The sequence below is a fragment of the Pyrus communis genome, chromosome 9 (genome assembly GCF_963583255.1).
Source record: "Pyrus communis chromosome 9, drPyrComm1.1, whole genome shotgun sequence".
Classification (NCBI taxonomy): Eukaryota; Viridiplantae; Streptophyta; class Magnoliopsida; order Rosales; family Rosaceae; genus Pyrus; species Pyrus communis.
In genome coordinates this window covers 3,935,946-3,957,240 of record NC_084811.1, presented here as the reverse complement: position 1 = coordinate 3,957,240, position 21,295 = coordinate 3,935,946, and the positions used below count along the sequence as shown (strand labels likewise).

General features: G+C 35.0%; 5 protein-coding genes across 5 annotated transcripts; 4 read left to right on the top strand and 1 right to left on the bottom strand.

The window, feature by feature from the left end:
* The first annotated feature begins 2,751 nt into the window (after positions 1-2,751).
* Positions 2,752-4,038, top strand: LOC137745221 (hydrophobic protein RCI2B-like). Its single transcript, XM_068485139.1, has 3 exons — positions 2,752-2,908; positions 3,213-3,310; positions 3,826-4,038. The coding sequence occupies exons 1-2, from the start codon at positions 2,828-2,830 to the stop codon at positions 3,294-3,296; spliced, it is 165 nt and encodes a 54-aa protein (XP_068341240.1). The 5' UTR covers positions 2,752-2,827; the 3' UTR covers positions 3,297-3,310; positions 3,826-4,038.
* A 2,798-nt stretch (positions 4,039-6,836) lies between these two features.
* Positions 6,837-8,203, top strand: LOC137745220 (hydrophobic protein LTI6B-like). Its single transcript, XM_068485138.1, has 3 exons — positions 6,837-7,028; positions 7,205-7,300; positions 7,905-8,203. Exons 1-2 carry the CDS (start codon positions 6,939-6,941, stop codon positions 7,286-7,288), a joined length of 174 nt encoding a protein of 57 aa, XP_068341239.1. The 5' UTR covers positions 6,837-6,938; the 3' UTR covers positions 7,289-7,300; positions 7,905-8,203.
* On the bottom strand, positions 8,004-12,297 carry LOC137745529 (anaphase-promoting complex subunit 11). Its single transcript, XM_068485491.1, has 4 exons — positions 12,086-12,297; positions 10,979-11,097; positions 10,211-10,345; positions 8,004-9,921 (listed from the first exon to the last, which is right to left on the bottom strand). Exons 1-3 carry the CDS (start codon positions 12,295-12,297, stop codon positions 10,230-10,232), a joined length of 447 nt encoding a protein of 148 aa, XP_068341592.1. The 3' UTR covers positions 8,004-9,921; positions 10,211-10,229.
* Positions 12,298-13,087: 790 nt separating this feature from the next.
* On the top strand, positions 13,088-13,729 carry LOC137745528 (agamous-like MADS-box protein AGL80). Its single transcript, XM_068485489.1, has one exon. The coding sequence runs from the start codon at positions 13,088-13,090 to the stop codon at positions 13,727-13,729; it is 642 nt and encodes a 213-aa protein (XP_068341590.1).
* A 3,529-nt stretch (positions 13,730-17,258) lies between these two features.
* LOC137745527 (agamous-like MADS-box protein AGL80) lies at positions 17,259-17,936 on the top strand. The gene has a single exon (XM_068485488.1). The coding sequence runs from the start codon at positions 17,259-17,261 to the stop codon at positions 17,934-17,936; it is 678 nt and encodes a 225-aa protein (XP_068341589.1).
* Positions 17,937-21,295: the final 3,359 nt, after the last annotated feature.

Genomic DNA, 21,295 nt, shown 5'->3' with positions numbered 1-21,295 from the left:
TTGCCGCCATTGCATCAGCACATGTAGAGCAATGGCAACTTACGAACGCTTAGATTTTCCTAACAGCCTATTGCTCTTAATTAACCTTTACCCGCCATTTCATGCTTATGGGAAACAAGCCCCCCCACCCAATCAAGTGGATGCATGTTATTAGAGCAACCCCAGCGAAAGACTCTATATGGGGCTAAAAAAGTGGCGGATATAACCCATTTTAGAGTTCCAAGGAATCTTTGGGCCTTTATAAAAGAATCTCTCACAATGAGGCGCTATATCTTTCGGGCTCCATATGAGGCTATATATATTTATTTATGTTTTAATTTGATTAAGCGATGATTTTTTTTTTTTTTTTTTTTTGTGTTAGCTTTTCTTAAGTTGATTTTTGGACGTGCTATCTTAAATTTTTTTTGTGAACCCTTCAAGCTATTGTGACAAAATTAGATTTCATCACTTATGAATTGTTCGTTGGATTAGATTCCCTTATCTTAATCTCATCCGTTGAAAAAAAAAAGCAAATCTCCACTTCGTCCTTTGAAATAATTTGATTTTCACATATAACACAACAATTTACCTAGCACCAATTGGTAAATTAGTTTCATACAATTTTTGAAAAAAAATATATTTGAAAATTTCATCCATCAATGCCCATGAACGTTAAATCAATTTGAAATTTTAATTCTTATGGAATTTCAAACAATCATTAATTAGCCAAATTGCAAGAAAAATAAGTAAGAAAAAAGAATTTAAAAAATAATAAAAGGAGAGTATAAGTCTATTCGCAAGTGGAGGGAAAGTGATAGAATTTTGCTCACATAAGTTGCTACTTTTTTGTGGGACCCACTATTTTTTGGGGCTAGATGTAGCCTAATTTTATGCTACCTAAGAAAGGAAGTTGCTAGCTCTAGTGGTGGATCTAGCCCTATTTTCTAGCTCATTTGGGATGAAATTTCTCGCTAAGGCTAGAAATGTAATAGCCTCATGGAGGATAAAGCCCCCGTTGGGGAAGCTCTTATTGCAACACATGTGATAATGTGAGCTTCCTATATTATAATATAGGATGATGTTATCAACACATCCCTATTTACGAGAAAATTTTAATACATCAAGATTACAGTTTGATATATCAAGTGTCATAATATAAATGGTTGCATTTTATTTTTTCAAGTATCTAATCACTTTTAGTCTTGTATTGTGACACTTGATATATTGGGACGTGCTCCACGGCACATTAAAAAATCTCTCATTTTTATCTCTCATACATCCTTTGTTAATCGTTGTTCTTTGATACTCTCGATTCATTCGATTTAACGGCCGAAAATTAGAAAAGGTGTAGGAAAGGTAAAAAAGAATGTGTGGATACACCATCATATATGTGTCATACCATTATAAGTAAGGTTAGGTGCAACGAGTTTGCTGTCACTTACTCAATATGGCTTTCTAGACCACTAATATAAGTTTCGAAATAATGCTAGAGAAACCAAAATTTGATCCTATATCATTATAACAGCTATGACATTAGTTTGAGAATCGCGTAAAATATCAACCGATAGTCGCAATTCCATAGCAGAGCTAGTCATAAGTTTCCTGTTTTATCCTTTTATAAAGTACTTACTTTTTCAAACTAAAAATGCATCCGTAATTCAAATGTGAAAATTAAAAAACGAAACAAACATAAGATTACAATGCAAAGAATTTTCAAGTTGAAAAATTAAAAAGCTTTGCAATAACTTATAAACATTTAAATTATGTTTTATGTTGCAAATTTAAACTTCAATTTTTTTCACGATATAAATACATAGAGATCGACAGTCTGGTTGAAATATTTATCTTCATTTTGGAGGACTCAATACTAAGGCTATCTTCAACCAAAGGCTGTCCATGGCTCGTCTTAGCCCTCCGGCCCTCAAAGAAATTAATATTTTAATGAACAGTGCATGATCATATTTCTTACCATCTCCAATCGAGGGCCAAATAGCTTGTTTTAGTCCTGTCACAAAAAACCATCTCCAACTGATAACCAAAGGGCTATAGTATGGAATGTAAAGAATTGAAATAAAATAAGGTAAGATAGTATGGAATGATGAAAAATTTGTGAGAAATGGTGTAAGAAAAAAATTAGAAATTAAAAAAAAAAAGTCCCCAAAAAAAAAAAAAAAAACTAATGAAAAGGGCTTGAAAACTTTGAGTTTTAATGATAAGGACAAAATAAAGGTTAAAGTAAATAGTATCAGGATTGACTTTTTAGTGTAAAAATATGATTTTTTGTTAAAGTAAACAGTAACAGAAGCTTTTCGTTAGTTTCCAAAAAAAAAAAAAAAAAAAAAAGGAGCTAGCCAACGGGCTGGCTGGCTGAAAATGGCCAGCTGGTTGGCCTTTTTTTGTCCAGTGGAGCTCACGAACCTTTTGGCCTAACCCTTGATTAGAAATGATTTCAGACTATTTTCAGTCCTCTGATCTTCTGAACCTTTTGGTTGGAGATGATCTTAGATATTTTATTATGCATCGTGGAGGATCCTTGTTAAGAACAAAGTTTAAAAACATGTCGGCACATACAACGCACCAAACGCGCATATGAGACCAACACGTGTCATCTTACCCATTTTTAAAACGTAGCTGTATAATCCATTTTCCTTTATTCGGAAACAAAAATAATTATATTGTAGTCGACCCAATGGTTAGCCTCCACGTGGTTCCTTCAGCACCAGAAGTTGCAACTCTATATATACCCTTTGCAGTTTCTGTCAAAGCAATCGGATACTTCTTAGTTTTTGTTGTATAAGCTCTCTCTCTGCCCCTTGTAGTTTTCTTTCTCTTATCAAACTTGGTAAGTATGGGTAGAGCAACCTTCCTCGAGATCATCCTCGCCATCCTCTTGCCACCTCTTGGTGTCTTCCTCAAGTATGAGTGTCGTGTGAGTGTTAATTTCTCTCTCGAGTCCGTACTTTATAGATGTCTGTCATTCAAACACGTATTACATACTTAAACTGCTTGATTGTTGATAATCTGTCATACACACATGTATTACGTACTAACACTGCTCGAATCATCATGTCAGCGAAATTCTATAGATGTAACAGTCATACAGTACTCGTAGAACATTGTTGCCCTAATTTGTATATGGTCTGTGTTTATGTGTGTTTTGGAACCGAATTTTCATGCAGTTATTTTTTATGATGAATTTTGATGTTTATATGTGGTGGATTGGTGATTTGCAGGCGGAATTTTGGATCTGTTTGGTGCTGACACTGTTTGGTTACCTCCCTGGTATTATATATGCCATCTATATCCTCACCAAGTGATCCTTTCAATTTATGTAAGCACCAACTTTTCTCTATCGCTCAAATATTTTTCGTTTATTTTTTTGCTGTAAAAGTGTGATATGGTAGAAATAGGATAGAGTGCTTTGAATTGGAGCCTCGATAATATTCTTGTTAGAAATTTCAACCGGCTGTGTCTTGAATTTGGAAATGAAAATGAAAGAATACGTAGAAAGAGGATAAAGTGCTTTAAAATAGAGCATTGATAATAATCTTGCTAGAGATTTCAACCAGATTTGTTTTGAATTTAGATATTTCATAAAATAAAGTTTCTTAAATCTTTTTAAAGGAATAAAACTGCCTGATTAGTGATTAAGCAAATGTGCCTTTCTAAATGGTTTATCAACCCTACTATGATTTAGTTCGACAAAGAAAAAGATGTGGGTCCACTTGAAAATGACCTGCGATAATTTTAAATATGCCATCTATTAGTAATTTGTTGTATGCTTAACAAAGAAGGATTAATGACTCGTATTACTTTTTGATCCTTTTTATTTTTCGTATTGAGCAGGTGGTAAAGGATGTGTTCGAAGGGCGGCTGTGTCTTTTTGTTTAGATATCAAGGGTTTATTTTCTACCGTTTGATGGATTGTACTTATCTGGTGTAGCCAGATGGATGGTTGATACTCCATTATGTAGTGTGTATCTACTGTCGTTGTTCATTGTTTTTTTCCTTTTTTTTTTCCTTTCATTTTGATTTGAATAAATGCCTCATATTTGACTATTTCCAGCACTTACACAATGCATTGCCTTTGTTCAAAGTAAATTGCAAGCACCATCAAATTCGTTGCAAAACATTAGCATTACGAAGCCAATGCTTGTTGTAAACTAAGACCTCAAAAGGTTCACTTCAATAGGACTGGTCACATTCTTCCGACGAAGTACGAAACAACATAATTTGGCTCCGTGGATTTTAATTGAGGAAAATCATCTTCGCTCTTGCCTTTCCTCCATTCATCCATCCCTCGGTAGTAGTACAACAGAATTTATCCAAACAAAAACAAAGAACAAAAACAATGGCAAAAGCGTTGAAGGAGAGAAAATGAATGTAAAAATCACTGTCCTTTATTTAACGCCATCTTTGAAAATGAGATATTTTCAACACCATGTTTGAAAATGAGATATTTTCAACACCATGTTTGAAAATGAGATATTTTGCATGCACATATCATATCAATCAATGCAAGCCAACAAAAACGTCGGTTTCCTGTATTGAAACCCATGTTACAATGACAACTTTGACATTGTATGTTTGCAACTTTGATGAAAATTTCCATGGTGTTCATGATGATGGTAAAGTTTACAGGGTGTATTTTTTTTCATTTGTTTTTCTTAATTAATTAGATGCTAAAGAGGGACTTTTTATGTACTCTCTGATAATTCATGTTTTTGACACAATGTTTTATAATGTTGGCATGAAAATTGACTTTAAACTGTGATGTGACAAAAGAGTTTATGGACAGTCCCACTATAAGAGAGCCCTTTTATTATTTCTCCTTAATGTTGGCAGAGGTGTTATCTCTAAATGGATTTCAATCAATGTAATTCTCTCGCACAAAGCGCACCGTGATAAACAAAAGGCCAATCTCTACATGTGTAACTTTGTAAGCGTGTTGCAAGAGACTAATGAGAATAATACTTAAAGGACACAATATATCATACTATATCAATCAACTGGTCTAATAAAAATGTGCTTTATTTTTGTAATAAGCTCCCATGTGTTAAACCATGTGGGAAGAAGAGAGGGTCAAGTCCTCTGCATGAAGATTATAGTTATTAGTTTGGACTTTAGGATTGAAAATTCAGAGGACGGCTACATCACGTGCATAGTGTGTGCATTCGGATAAGTCCCTATTGGTCGCTACACACTTGAAGCCTTCACCACCGCCGTTGTTTCAGCATGCCGCGGCAACCTACAAGCCGTTAGATTTTCCTTACAGCCTGGAGGCTGGTCGAGACGCTTCATCCCAATGCTCGTGGTCTTGGGTGGCAATCAAAGTGAAAGATTGTGTTGAAATTGTCTTCCTCCAAATTCAATTAGACTTGAAAAAAAATTAGAGTCTTGCAACAAATTATTTTAAATTAAGTTGCAACATAGTGATAAATCTTCAATTACGTGAACCAATTTATATTTTCTTTGAAACAAGCAATATTTTGGGAGGTGGACTTCTATTTCGGGGCCTCCAATAAAAGAGAGAACTATTTTAACCAACTAAACTACATTCTATTTGCACCCTACACCAATTTTTAGTAGTTCAATAACGTGTTTTTTTGTCGTTTATTTAAGGCTAAATTACATTTTATCCTCTCAAATTTGAGGTCGATTTCAATTCCTTACAACACCTTTAAAATATTTCAATTTCATACATTTACTTATCATTTTATTTCAATTTCATACATCCGTTAGAAAATCCGTTAAGTGATGATGTGGTTGCCAAATTTGTGCCACGTGGCAAAAAAAATAAAATTTTATGCATTTAAAATATTATATAGGTGGTTTGTGGGGCGGGGGAGGGGGTTGCATGTGGGGTGGGGTGTGCTCGGGGAAGAAGATGAGTTTTTTTTTATTTTTTTATTAATAGGATAAATTATTATAATATTTTAAATGCATAAAAAAAATAAATCATTTTTGTCACGTGGCACAAATTTGGCAACCACGTCATCACTTAGCAGTTTACTAAATAGATTTTCTAACGGATATATGAAATTGAAATAAAATGATAAGTAAATGTATGAAATTAAAATGTTTTAAAGATATTGTTAGAAATGAAATTGAACCCAAATCTAAGGAGGTAAAATGTAATTTACCCTTTATTTAAATACTGCCGCATTTGGACCTCTTTTTTTTATCCTTTCCCAAAGGCAAATTACATTCATAATTCGATCTTAAACAAACCCCTAGTAACATGTCAACAAATACATCATTAAATTTGACAAATCTAGCACTATTGAAACAAAATATGAGTTTAAACTTAACTGTAAGGGTTAACTACGTTTTACACCTTCTTACCTCAAACGTGCTGTTAGCTCTAACTAATAGAGTAGCTAGGATTTTCTACTCTCTAAATCCCTCCTCAGTTCACTCCTATTTGAAATGTCACGACTAAATCACGTTAACATCTTGTGTTGTTAGAAAGAGAAAGAGAAAGAGAAAGAGAAAAAGAAAAAAGCAAGAGATGAGAGGAGAGGACTAGATGAAGGAATTTCCAGAGGAGAAAATCTTACGCCCTAACTACAATATACAAGACGCACATGGGAGATTCGCACGTGCCATGTACACCCATTCCATGAATAAGCTGAGCTGTATGATTCTTGCTTCTTTATTCGGATACGGATTCTACAGCAGCCCTACCACGCTGTATGATTCTGATGGAAACCCCAAAAGTAAGATTTACTTCTCTAGAAAGTTCACGTGGTTAAGGAACCGCGTGGTGGTAAATACCAAATTGTATCGCTCTGTTTCCACCAAATCTCCACGTGTCCCATTAGCACACGGAGGAGCTGTATATATAAACCACTCACGGTTTCTGTTATACCACCACACGCCTCCACCAGTTGCCCTACTTCTTCTTCTTCTTCTACCAAACCTCTCTCAATTTTCCTGCAAAAAAATTGTCAGCAAATATGCCGAGCGAAGGAACATTAAACTGCGTCGACATCCTCCTCGCCATCCTCTTGCCTCCTCTTGGCGTCTTCCTTAAGTTTGGCTGCCATGTTAGTGTTCTTTCTTCTGTGTCCGTTTAGTTTGTAGAGATTATACGTCACACGAACACGCACATGGTAACGCTGTTTGAATCGTTAGACCAGTAGAATTCTACGGATGCAACGGTTCGACAGTGATATTTAAGGGTTCATGGTTCTAATATACGGTGGATGTGATGTTTTTTCAGGTGGAATTCTGGATCTGTTTGTTGCTGACCTTATTTGGTTACATCCCTGGGATTATTTATGCCATTTATGCCATCACCAAGTGATGTCCAATTTCTGTAAGCACCCACTTCTCTTAATACGCTGATAATATATCTTGTTTCAGTAACTATTCGAGCGCTACGTTTTTAGCCATCTGCATTCTAAATTGAATATCTTATTATTTTCTTTGTATTCACATGAAAAATCCATGAAAGAGGATCTTCGTCGGATTCTCTTTGAGAGGATTTCAGGATCTTTCAATCACATTCATTCATCATATATCATGCGGTTAGTTTTCGTTAGGTATTGTTTGTATTTAATTTTATATAAAAAAATTTACAATAATTTCTAACCATACGATGTACGATAAATAAATGTAATTTAAAGATCCTCAAGATTCTTACAAAGAGAATCTAGCGAGGATCCTCACTCAAAATCCATGAGATTAGAGAAGGAACGTTGTAATCCCTGACATTTCATTCAACCGTTTGAATTTCAAAACAACAAAATTTTCTTTTATTTTTTTGTTAAATAAAAAAGAGGATAAAAGTTTAAAGGACATGATTAGGCAAAAGTTCCTTTCAGTGGACCACCGGCCCAACTATAACTTTGGGTATGGGTCCACGTGACATGACCTGTACCAACTTATTTATGCCACGTTTGTTTTGCTTCGCTGGACAGGTATTAGAGATGCGAAGGACACATATGTCATTTTGTGTTTGCGGTATTGGAATGTTTTCAGCCGTCTGATTATCTGGTGAGCCAAGTGGATGGTTGATGTTTACATGTAGTGATTGTTCCTTTTTTGTTTTTTATTTTAATTTAATTTTCCTTCCACCTATTATCTGTCTGTTGTAAAAGTGGACTGTGATACTATTCACACACTCAGTCTTACCCATTATTTATTTTTCAATGTAATTTTTTTTTTCCGATAGTGATGTAATTTGGTTTTTCATTTCATCCAATTGGGTTACAGAGTATCTTAGCTTTCCGTATAAAATATACTTAAATTTCTCTAATTTATGGGAGCGAAATTCGAAGTTGAATTTCACTGGGCACGCACGATACTCTCGCCAACTGACGTAATTCACTTCTGCAGTATCAGTTGCATTAGTGGTTCGTATGTATTGTTTGTAGCGTTGTTGTTAAGCAAAAAGGAAAGAACCCCTACCCATCATAGTCAGGCGACATATTCTTTTAGGATGTGAAATTTGGATTTGGATTCCATCTAGATTTGTCATATTCAAATTGTGAGTATCTTAGAAATTCTCATATCTTAATCATTTATCGTACATCGTACAGTAAAAAATTATTTGATTTTTTTATTTAAAATTAAACACAAATAGTACATGATAAAAACTGGTCGCACGATGTACGATGAACATATAAGATGTGGAGATCCTTAAGATTTCCACAAAGTGGATCCGGAGAAGATCATTTTCCGTGAAATTTGTCTCTCAAATATATTTATAAATTTCAACCAAAAAAATAGATAATCTCTACTAATTAATGAAATTCTTTTTGTCAATCAAAAGAAGATGAAAAGACAAATTAACCTTTTATCACACAAAAAAATGATGGGCAATAATGTAATTTCACAAGTCTAAATTTTATTATTTTGTATTAAAACCTTACCTATAAGTGATGTTAAAATATCTTCAATACTAAAATTAAAAAAAAAAAAAAAAAAAACCTTGCACTTCCCCACGTTCTCTCTCTCTCTCTCTCTCTCTCTCTCTCTCTCTCTCTCTCTCTCTCTCTCTCTCTCTCTCTCTCTCTCTCTCTCTCTCTCTCTCTCTCTCTCTCTCTCTCTCTCTCTCTCTCCTCATTTTCTAAAAAACATGTGTTCATACACACAAAATCTGTAGGCAAGTACTAGTATAATTTATAAAAATATGACTTTAAAAACAAAAACATTTTGGCCTCAGTGGTTCTGTTCAAGAGGAGCGTGAAGGAAGCTACCTAGCATCCAACCAATTGCATCACGACAGTGAAGGTCCGACCCCTCTGTTTTCATTTGTACACGGACGCCACTGTAGCAATGCATTTGTGTCATAAAAACACTATATTAATAGCGGAGGGAGAATGAAACTAAGATGCAAGTAAACAGTTTTAACAAACTGAACTACAAGCGCACTGCAACCCTAATGTTCAATTAACCTTAATCTCTGTTTCTCCAAAATTGATTACGAGCGAAGGGATTTAACCATTTATATTATTATTTTTTGTCTATCTATCTCATCACATGATCCATTGAATTAAATAGAGGCAAGGAAACAAACCATGATGGATAACTAAGAATCTATCCTACTAAAGCTACTTTATATGTCACTTTCTGAGTTGTGTTTTTAATCCTCGGTCAAATAATACTTTGTCTAAAACCGTATTAAGAAAGACATATATGGTAAGAGCAAGGCACAGGTGGTGTCTAATCCAGGAGGTTGCGCACCAAGTAAATAACTAAAGCAGTGAGAATCCATCAAAACTTCAACCCAACTCTTTATCTTTTCCAAATTGACAAGTACCCTTTGTGAGAATCCAATTCGAAATTAAGATTGACAAGGCATTATCTAGTTTATTAAATTCATCAAGATAAGAAGATTACGAGCAGCAAAACAAAGTCAGCGGTTCTATAAGGCCGCTAACACTGGAAAATTCCTCGGTTCATGTTTCAGCAGCGATCCTGAAAACCGCTAAAGATGGAATTTTTTTTTCACGCTGCCTCTGCTTCCCGAATCTTAATTGATAAACAAACATATAGAACATGGTTCAAGTTCACTTTTAGGATCTAGAGATTAATAGAGGGGGTTTATGGAGGGAATAAAATGAATGATTGAGAAGTAACGCCGCGAGACGGAGTTACTTCAGCTCATAAAAGCCAATACACAGCAGAAATAGGGTGGCCTCAATTTACATCAACCAGTATACAATCAAACATTTGCAAACCTGCAGTTGAAGAGGGAAAGAGTACGCAAGAATTCCTTAAAAGTGATTCCAATCTTTCTATCATCCTTTGAATTGCCACTCCCTACGGCACATGGGGCAATGTGCCTGAGACGTCTGTGAATTTACCCATTTTAAGATGCAATGAAGATGGAACGCATGGTTGCATGCACCCCAAACTGCGAATAGAAGATAAGTTGTCGTCAAATTATATCAATAGAAATCACACTACTAACGCAAAATGTGAAATGTCACAATCTGGTTGGTTCAATGCAAAAAATAACAATTCAGTTGGCCAGCTTGATACTATAATCAGGAATAAAGGGGTTGACCATTAGCTTGGGAGCATATCATGGCAGTTGTGCGCATTGCAAATCATGTGTAACATGATGTTCTATGAAACCATGTGTTAATGATGTTCTAAGGTGTCGGCACAAGATCTGATGTTAGGCATTTGAATCATATTTGGGAAGTTCACAGTAGAAAAAGAAATAATATCCAAATGTCGATGCCTGTAAATTATCAATGAACTGTATATTCCATAATATTTTGCAACAAAGCATTGCTATGAATCGATGCCATTATTTATGGAAGAATTGCAAGACCCCGCATAAATCATGATAGGAAAGTGAAAAAAGGCACAACCATGTGGACACAGGCAACATGAGCTTCACTTTTCGACCAGGGCATGTTTATAGGTCAATATGAAAATCAATTTCTGGACGTGGACCTTAATAATAGAAGAAATGTAAGAATTTGGTGAAACATAAAACATGGTGCAGGACATAAAGACGGTAATGTTAGTGACTTACTTAGTGGGCAATCATCCCCAGGGAGTTTACAATCGGGACAACAACCATCAAATGCCATCCTACAAATCCCACATGTTTCGTCTTGTGCATCCCATGTCCATGAAGCAACAGCATGCCACCTGAAGGTCCAAAAGGATAAGAATTAGAGCTCCAAAGTAGACGAAATAAAACATAAGGGCACATCAATGTTAAAGACAGATTCACACATGCAGGAATTGATTAATGAACAGAACAGATAGAGAAGAGGTAAAGAGGACATACTCTGTTTAAAACCCAAAGCAGATATTTGCAAAGAGAGTCGGGTCAAGAGAAAACTGTTTGAATGCATCCAACCATTTCACAACATAGATGTTTCAAGTTATAACAAGACCACACGAGCAAATGGGATTCTCAAGTTATTACGATTATTGTCATCAAAATACTCGCACTGAATAATTAAAGGGGGAACATATGCTAGAGATTCATGGCTAACTTATAAGATACTGATCTAGTGATCGACATTCGTAACATTAGACTACAATCAAGGTAGTAAAACTCTAGAGCTCATTAACCATTCGTAATTCATGACAAAAAGACAAATAATAGAAATTCAACACTGTCAAGCGGAAATTCGTTCCACCATGATTAAATGCAACATTTTGATACCATAGAAGTGAAAGAACAGAACACTGCACAAGCTATTTCTAAAATATATAAACTAGTAGATTTGAAAGAAACAACAGAATCGAAATCGTAGCAATTCGACACTATCAAGCTGAAATTTAATCTACCATATGATTAATGCAACAAAGTTAACATCTTGGAATAAAAAGAAGAGGAAAATGAAAAATCCAGTTACAAATGGTATAAAGTAGTGTTTTGAAAGAACGAACAGAACAACACAGTGAGAAGGATACGCAAAATGTTGACTTTCATGTTCTTCTCCTGCAACTGCAAAACCCCAAAACCCTATATTTCAGAGCAGTGAATTAGAATAAATCCCAAATGTTCCCAGAATTTCAGGAATTTCATATTCCAAAATGTACTCACCGAACAAACTCCTCGATTCAAGCTTAATGGAGATCGCAAGCCTGAACCCTCTCGAGACTGAAATATGTGGATTATTACTGCAGAAATCGGACTCTAATTCCGATTCCAGTTCCGGTTCCGGTAGCCCTCTCGATATCTCCGTGTCTGCAAAACCCTAATTGGAAAAGGAAAAGCCGCGGTCCAGTTTTGGGCGGGTTGAGAGACCACCACTCAATTGGGCTGAATTTGAATTCATAATGTTTAACATTTTGCAAGTGAGCCCAATAGTAGAAATTTCGAGAATACGTCATTCTGACACGTGATATTATTTGTCCAACTTTTCGATTATTAGAAAGTAGAAATTGAAAATTCATTATCGCATCAGAGTGATAGGTGAACATTCGAAGGAGGGATGAATGGCTAGCGCCCAAAATTTCTGCTCGAGAGAATTTTTTTTTTTTCTCATTTTGAAATGCGGAAAGGTAAAATTAGAAATTGAAACTGCCTGATATATATATATGCCAGAAAAGAGAGAGAAACAAAAATTTCTTAAAGAAGAAAGAATTTTACCATATATGTAATAATTGTCTTTTAATGAATGAATGAACCGTACAGAAAATTTCGCGTTACATACATGCATCTGTTTATGAAATTTCAAGATAAACTTCCATATTAAACCAAAAGGTGGATAATATCAAATAAAAATCCAAGAAACCCATGTAAATAAACTTCTATTATGCTAATAAATCCCCGGCCTAGATTTTCATACTGTAAATTTGTTAGTCACAGAAATATCCAAGGAGGTGATTTTTGCACACTTTTCTTTATTTATGACTTTCAAATAAATAAATCAAATGAAAATAACGGTCATGATTAAACAGAAGTATGTGTGAGTCGAAAAAGATTGTGTATTTGCCGTTTTAAAAGTATTAAAATTTCTATTGAGGACAAAATCTTTCGTAATTGCTTTAGAGTAGGCCCTTGCAAAATACTATAAATAGCATTGGTTTCGATTAAGGGTAAAGCACACCGATCTGAAACCTAGAGCCGCCCTCTTCCTTTCATTTCCCTAGTTTCCATTTCTCTTTCTTTTGAGAAACTATGACTAAAAGGAAGCTAAAACTAGCCTTCATCGAGAACGACTCGTCGCGAAAAGCGACATTCAGGAAAAGGAGGACGGGCTTCATGAAGAAGATGTATGAAATCAATAAACTTTGTGATGTCCCAACATGTGCTATCATGTATAGTCCAGATCAGCCGCAACCTGATGTCTGGCCTGATCCTTCGGAGGTGCGACGCCTCATCGAGCTGTTTAAGAACGTGCCTGAGAAGGAGCGAAACAAAAAGATGGTGACCCATGGGATGTTTCTGAAGCAGAGGATCGAAAAGGAGCAGGAGAAGCTGAACAAGTTGAAGAAAGACAACCGAGAGAAAGAACTTCGGATGGCCATGAGCCAATGCCTCGCGGGGAAACCCTTAAATGGCTTGGACTTCACCAATTTACAGGAAATGGGGTGGATGATCGACGAGAAGTTGAAGGACATTGCCGTGACAAAGTGCCGAAAGGAGAACGAGCTGGCAGAGATAAATCAACCCTTAGTTGGACAACCACCAGCGCATGCAACATCAGCTGATGAGAACACTCAAGACGCCATACAACTGGCTCCACGGTCTGTGGGGGGCGTGCGGAGCTCAAAATTTGGTGAAGTGGATGATCAGATAATGCCGCTTGGGGATTATTAGGACTACCATGTTCGGTGGTGCTAGGTGGTCTAAGAACCCTTTTAATTTCTCTTAAGCTATTTAAGTAGTTTTTGTTGTTTGTTATTTCTGTTGTTTTGCTTCAGCGTTGTTTTAAGTTATTTCTAGTTTGATGCTTGTTTACCTTCGTATCAAAACCACAGGGTTTGTATGTCTCTTAATTTCTTGATTTTATGTACTAAAAATTAATATTTTATATATGAGAGTAGTTTGATAACTTTGGTTTGCATTATATGATTTAGTGTTATTTCTCATCTCGTGTAAATGAAAGATCTTAGATTCGAATATCATAGTTAACGAGTTTGAACCTTGAATGTAAAATCTTTGTTCCCTCAAAGCTACTAAAAATCACCCAAATCTGAAACCATATGACTGTTGGATTAAATGGTAGTCATTTTTTTTATTCTTTGAAAAGCTGTATTCGTCGATTTTATTCACTACAATTAGTTGTCTTAGTTGTTTTAGAGTTTTTAATTTTTTGCAAGAATAATCTATGAATGACAAATTAAAGGATAATGCTAGAGAGACCAAATTTTAAATCAAATTTGCAAACCAAATGAAGTGTCACCAATAGAAAATAAGCGCGTCAATCAACACGTTAGTACTTATTCAATCATTAACAACCACATCATTTGGTTTACAAAATTTGGTTTAAAATTTTTATCTCTCTAGCATTACCCTAAATTAAATATTGACGGTTTGGGTCGTTGAAAAAGGTTGGAAATAAATACTAAATTTATTATTTTTTAATCCACTAGTTATATGATTTTGAATTTGTGTGATTTTTTGTGGAAGTGATTTTTGACGAAAGACTCAAAAGATTGAAATTCACTATTAAGTGGCTTAAATAAGTGTGTCAAAATGTATGTATAACATATATTTCAATAAATTACATTTTGTCAGGATTATGTTCTCAGGTCACATTAAATGTTAAGTGATGATGTGATAAATACATGTTATGCATATGCCAGATAATATCACATGGGTACAAAATATAATTAAAATTATAGTTAGGGAGTTGTTATTAATACTCTAATAATCTAATTGTAGAGAAAGTTTATATTTTCTTATTTTTTGAACAAACAATATTATCTACACTACGGGTGTGGGGAAGTGGGCTACGCCTCACAATGGGCTAGTGATAATGTGGTTCAAATTTGTCTTTAGCGAGAATCGAACCTAAGACATCTCACTGACAAGTGAAAAAGAATATCACTAGACCATAATATTAATTACATAGAAAGTTGAGTGCACAATTTCCACTTACGCTGTCTTAAAATAATAAGAAAAGAATTTAAAAACTACAACTACATCTACCACGGGCTAGCCCAGTGGTTAAGAACAAATTCTAAACCTGTATTTTACGCGACACGTCTTGAGTTCAATTTTTTATGTTGGTAAATCACACTTTACGGAGAACCACGGCACCCATCCTCCAACAACAAAATCCAAGAATTAAAAATCAGAAAATAAAAAATGAAACCCACCACTCGCGCAGTCGTCAACGTCATCACCAACTTGAGTGGCTTCATTGTTGTTTCCCTGTCCATTTCATATTCAGATCATGAAGCCGCCGTAGTGTTTCTGTCAGGGGTCTCCGTCTCCGTGATTAAATCCAACAAGATTAACGCCATTGAAGAAATGAGGAGAGGAACAAAAGCTATATATATATAATTGGTATAAATTAATTAGTGCACTAGAAACAAAGAACAGAATAACACAGTTAAAGGTCACGCAAGAAACTAGTTTTCAAGCCACTGGAGTTTGTGAAGTGGAGATGGTGGGTAGGAGTAGGTTAGGTCAAAAGTTCGAAACCCTAACAAAAAATAAAGAATGTTAACTTTCATCCTCTTTGTCCTGCAAAACCCAAAACCCTACATTTCGTAGCAGTGAATTAGATTAAACTCTTCCTGGACCTTGGCACCTTACTCCAACTCAAAATGTGCCCAAAACCAGGAATTCAATTTCGAAATTGCGATTAGGTTATTCTAAAACCCTAAATCTACTTACCGAGATGAACACCTCGTTTTGACAGGGATCGGAAGCCTGAACCCTTTCAAGACTCAAAGGTGTGGCTAATCACTGCAAAGGTCCGATCCCGTTTCCAATTCCAGTTGATCTAGAGACGAGCCCTAATTGTGAAATGGAAGAGCAAACCCTAATTGTGAAAAGGAAGTGTTGCAAATCACAATACTCAAATTGGGCCAGTTTCAAATTCATTAATTTAAATTTTGCAAGTGAGCGCAGGCTCAAAACACCCCCAATGGCTGTAAGCAATTTGAATAATGTATTCAATAATATTTATGGACGAAATATTTTTGCGGGTAATACTATTACGTGGTGTTACTTAGTCAATTATGTTATGACATGTTTTAATTATTAAAAACTTTGCCTAGGTTTCTATAAAACGATTTACTATCATATAGTTTCTGTTTCTAATATAGGGACAAGTAATGTTTTTGTGACTTCGTTAGAACCCTAAATTTGTTGTGAAGCAAACGGTAACTCATCGACTTGCCAAATTTTCTTAAATGAGGGATATTTTTTTTTTTCTTTTGGCATGATCGAGGTGCGCTCTAATTTAATTGGACACCATGTTAGATGATTATTGTAGTTGATGTCAGGCTTCCGCCGCCTTCGGAAGATTTTTAGATCATTAACAATTTCCCTCTAGTACCGCTTAGGTTCTTCAAAATCCAAAGCAAGCAAAAGTTACTCCTAATATTTTTTTTAGCCACGGCGAAAACTCAAGTAGCTAGGCCATTGCATTCGGAGTGGTGGTTGAGCATTCGGAGGAGAGATCGATGGCCTATAGGTCCGGCCGCTCAAGAGTTTTTTTTTTTTTTTTTTTTTTTTTTTTTTCTTAAGATGTTTTGATTTTTTATCTTTAAATACGGAAAAAGTAAAATTAGAAATTTAAGTTGTCTTGATATATATGGTATATTCATAATATATGCCAGAAAAGAGTGACAAACAAAAATTTCTGAAAGAAGAATGGATTAATTACCTTATTAGTAAGTAATTACCAAAGATATAGCGATATAATAACTCTATTTTAACTAATGAATAAATCATACAGGAAAATCTGTGTTTTCATACATGCATCTATGTATTCAAAATTCCAGACAAACTTCCATAAAAACCAAAGGTTGGATAATATCAAACAAAAATTCATCAAAATCATGTAAATAAACTTCTATTTTGCTAAAAAAATCCCCAGCCTAGATTTCATATTGTGAATTTGTTAGTGGCATAAATATTAAACCCAATGTACATATATGCCAAAATAGTCTACATTAATTATTGTATATCTCATTGTAAAAGTAATAAATTTCTTTTGAGGTCAAAATCTTTCATGATTGATTAAGGTTAGCCCTTGCAAAATACTATAAATAGCATATGTAGTATAGGGTTAAAGCACACACTATAACCCTAAAGTCACTAAGCCTCTCTTCTCTTCTTTTTCCCTAGTTTCCATTTCTCTCAAAATTTTCTCTATTTTGGGAATATCATGGCTGGGAGGAAGAAGGTGAAACTAGCCTACATCATCAACGACGCGTGTCGAAAAGCATCATACAATAAAAGGAAGAAGGGCTTCGTGAAGAAGATGAAGGAAATTAGTATTCTTTGTGATGTTCCAGTATGTGGTATTCTGTACAGTCAATATGAGTCTCAACCTATTGTCTGGCCCAATCCTTTGGAAGTGCAACGCCTCATCACGCAGTTCAGGAACATGCCTGAGGAGGAGCGGAATAAAAAAATGGTGAACCATGAGATGTTTCTGAAGCAGAGGATCGAAAAGGAGCAAGAGAAGCTGAACAAGCTGAAGAAAGAGAACCGGGAGAAGCAAATACGGATGCTCATGAACCAGTGCCTCGCTGGGAGGCCCCTTACTGATTTGAACTTAGACGCTTTGAATGATTTGGACTGTATGATCAAGGGGAGCTTGACAGAGATTGTCACACAGATCAAGAGCCGGAAGGAGAAGGAACTGGGGGAGATGAACCAACCCCAAGTCGCACCACCACAAGTGCTTGCAGCCACAACTGATCAGAACATGCATGCAGCAATGGAAACGCAGGTGTTTGATCAAAGCAACATATACACCAAGCAGACGGTTCCATGGTTCCTTGGGGACGTGCCAAACCAACAATTCGGTTTTGCTGATGATCAGATCCCACCCCTTTGATTTCCCTCCAACTATTTATTGAGTAGTTTTTGTAATTTGTTTTTCTGTTTCCATAGTGTTTTAAGTTGTTTCCAATTTGATGCACGTTTACCTTGACATCAAAACCACAGTGTTATTATGTCTTTTAATTTCTTGAATTTTATGTAGTAAAAATTTAATTATATAAGAATTCTTTTTTGCATTCATATATTTTTTTTTTAATTAGGTGTTATCCTCTAACATTTTTAATATATACTTGATAGGTTTCAAAGATTCATATATAAAAACATGTATGGAAGGGGGAAGATCAATGAGAAAATCAAAGAAATAACGACCAATCAACAAGCAAACAAAATTATGGGACCTATCAACCAGTGGGATGAATAACTTAAGACTTGAAGAGCAATTCTTTATGTATGTTTATACCATTTTTTATTGAATAATAATGTTTATAACATTAAAGGGCAAACTTCCGCCCCTTTAGTTAACTCTAGTTATCTGGAGTAATAAAAGAATGTAAGAAAACATTCAAAACGCAAGTGATAAATTTTTCCTTTTCGTTATATGCATATATTGAAGAAGAAAAGAAGAAGAAGGTGCTTTATATGAAAGAATTTTATCGAAGACTAATTCACGTAGGTACATTTGTAAAATTATGTATGTCAATTGGTTTTACGTATATATAATTGTTCGAGCTGGATTTCTAGGTCTGGTCCCTCGCACAGCTCCTCGGGGAAATGGCTCTTTCTTGCCCATTGGGCAAGATCTTGCTACTTGGTGTACTGTAAGGCGAGTTTATAGTTAGTTTGAAAGGTGCCTTTGTGGGGCCTTTGGTGTAGGCCTTGAGGCTCACAATAAAAAATAAAAAAAAAACAAGGATATGAGGTACCACTATTATCTTTGTATAATAGATTGTTGAATGGAAGTGAATTAAGTTGGTTACTTGCATCCTAAGTTACTTAGACTTCTTGTTTATCAAAAGATTGCGACAAATGGGTTAAGTTTGCAATAAGTTATTTTCTTGCCTTGTAAACAAGGACTTTTAATTCATAGTTTTATATGTCCAAGGACTTTTAATTCATAGTTTTATATGTCCAAAATGAAGGGGGTTCAAGGCCCTTCCAACCATTTCCTCGATCAAAGTTTACTTCAATGAAAACAGGCTTAATAACTTAACCAGATCCGAAAGCAAATGAAACTCTTAAGTAGAAAACAGTTGAAAATGATTTAAAAACAAGAAGGAATGTACATTAAACGACAGATATACTAAATGTAAATACAAACAAAAGAGACTTGGGCAAGATCTAACCTAGTCGGGCGAGGTTTAACTTCTTGCAACCACTTCTCTTTATGTTTACAAGGGTTTGTATGCAGTGAGGGATGAAAAGTAAATATGTTTCACTAGAGGGAATCGAGACTACAACACTAAGAGAAGGTAGCAGAGCTTCTAATCTCGACAAAAGATGACTTTCTATGAGGGAACTATAGCTAAAAAGGACTGGATGTGGACAAAAATCAGCTTTATGGGGTACAAACTGGCTTGAGAGCATAGTTTGATATGTTGGTTGAGTGCTCTTATCTCTAGTGCCCCTCTCAGCTTTTATAAACAATTTGGCCTGACTGTCTCAACTCTGCCTTTAGCTGATAACTTTCAGAAGGCAGTGAGTCATCACTTATTTGCTTGTCATGCCCTTGAAAAATGTTTTTTGGCTGGTGATGAGTTATTCTCTGTCACCCATCACTTCAGTCATAGGCATATGGCTTATGCTTTGGCTGAAATGGCTTTCAATTTACCTCAAGCCTATAGACTGGGCTTGGATAAGTCTTCATTTGCTTTTGTGCCTTTGGGCCTTTATTACCACAAAACCCAATGTCAAATATAAACTCAAACAATAATACCTTAATAGTTAGACAAATCTTTCAATTTAATAGCCGAAGAAGATAACATTTATGCTTGGATGCTAACCACATTTGACACATGTAAACAAATATATTTCTTCTGGTAACTTTAATACTTTATAAAGCTGTTTCTTAAGTTTCTACATGCTTCAGAGGGTGATTTGCAAGAAAAGAAGAAACGTTGTTCATGTGGTTTTTAGTTTTTATTAATTAATTTTTTTTTATAGTAAAATTGAGGTTTGAAAAATACCATTTATTTTGATCTAACTCATAGTTGTACGGTAGGTATTTAACTAATTGTTTGTCATATAACCCACTCATAGGCACATCATTCAAGTATTAATTATCCGATGCGGAGAGAGTACCTATCATATATCTTGTTACTCAATAATATGATATAATCACTTGTTTCATTCATCTTACATTATTACCTAAAAAGCTGTATGATTCAAATACGAAGAATTTTGAGTAGAAATTCATACTCATTCTTAAGTAGTCAAACATTATTCTATTGTTTTACTTTACCTTTTGCACGTGAGCCCAATAGTACAAGGACAATATTTTGATGAGGCATCATACTAACATGTACGTGATAGTATTCATCTAATTTTGTATTACTTTTAATTATTACTAGCCTCTCTGCACGCACTAACGTCCGTGCGAGAGGCATTTTTGCATCACGGGCGCTACGCGCCCCAAAGATGTGTTGTTTTAGATATTCTTATATTTCTTAAGTGATTATTTTATAAATTGTGTTTGTGTCCATCACAACAATTTCTTATTAGCTTCAAATTTTTATTATGTTCAATCATCTAACTTAGTCTTTTTGCACTTGCCCATTGTACCCAAAAATGAAATTTATGAATTGTACACTAACCAATCCACCTTTTTTTTTTTTTTTTTTTTTGCTTGCTAATTATTATGGTGTTTTTTTTTTTTTTTTGGCTGATAGAATTTGATTTCACGAAATGAGCTATGCTTGATCATTATTATGACTTTGGTAATTAAGTTACTTAGTCTAGTTAGAATTTTGTTGTCTCCATCAGTACCATTTTACCCTTATATATTGTACAGAAGAAGATCAAGAGTTAGGTTCCTTAAACTCTCATATAAATAATAAAAAAATATGCTTAATTATTTAATGTTGTATAGAAAATATGAAATGATCAATATATTTTGTAACATGAGGATTAGTGGCTGTATTAAAAGGGTGCACAACAACATTTTTTTATTATGGTGGACAAAAAGGTATTATGGGCAATATTTGGCGTCATTCGAGCAGGTTGGCAGATCATTTGTTCAATGGTTGTGTGAATGGGATAGTTGATGCAGTTAGAGGAGTGAGTACATAATTATGGGTGTGCCATTTTGGGTTGGGACTGAGATGTTCAACATAACATTAGAGCATGGGCCAGGCTACGTAGTTCCAATTGCTTGAGTTGAAGAAAGGTTGATGAGATAATGGTATTGCCGTACAATCA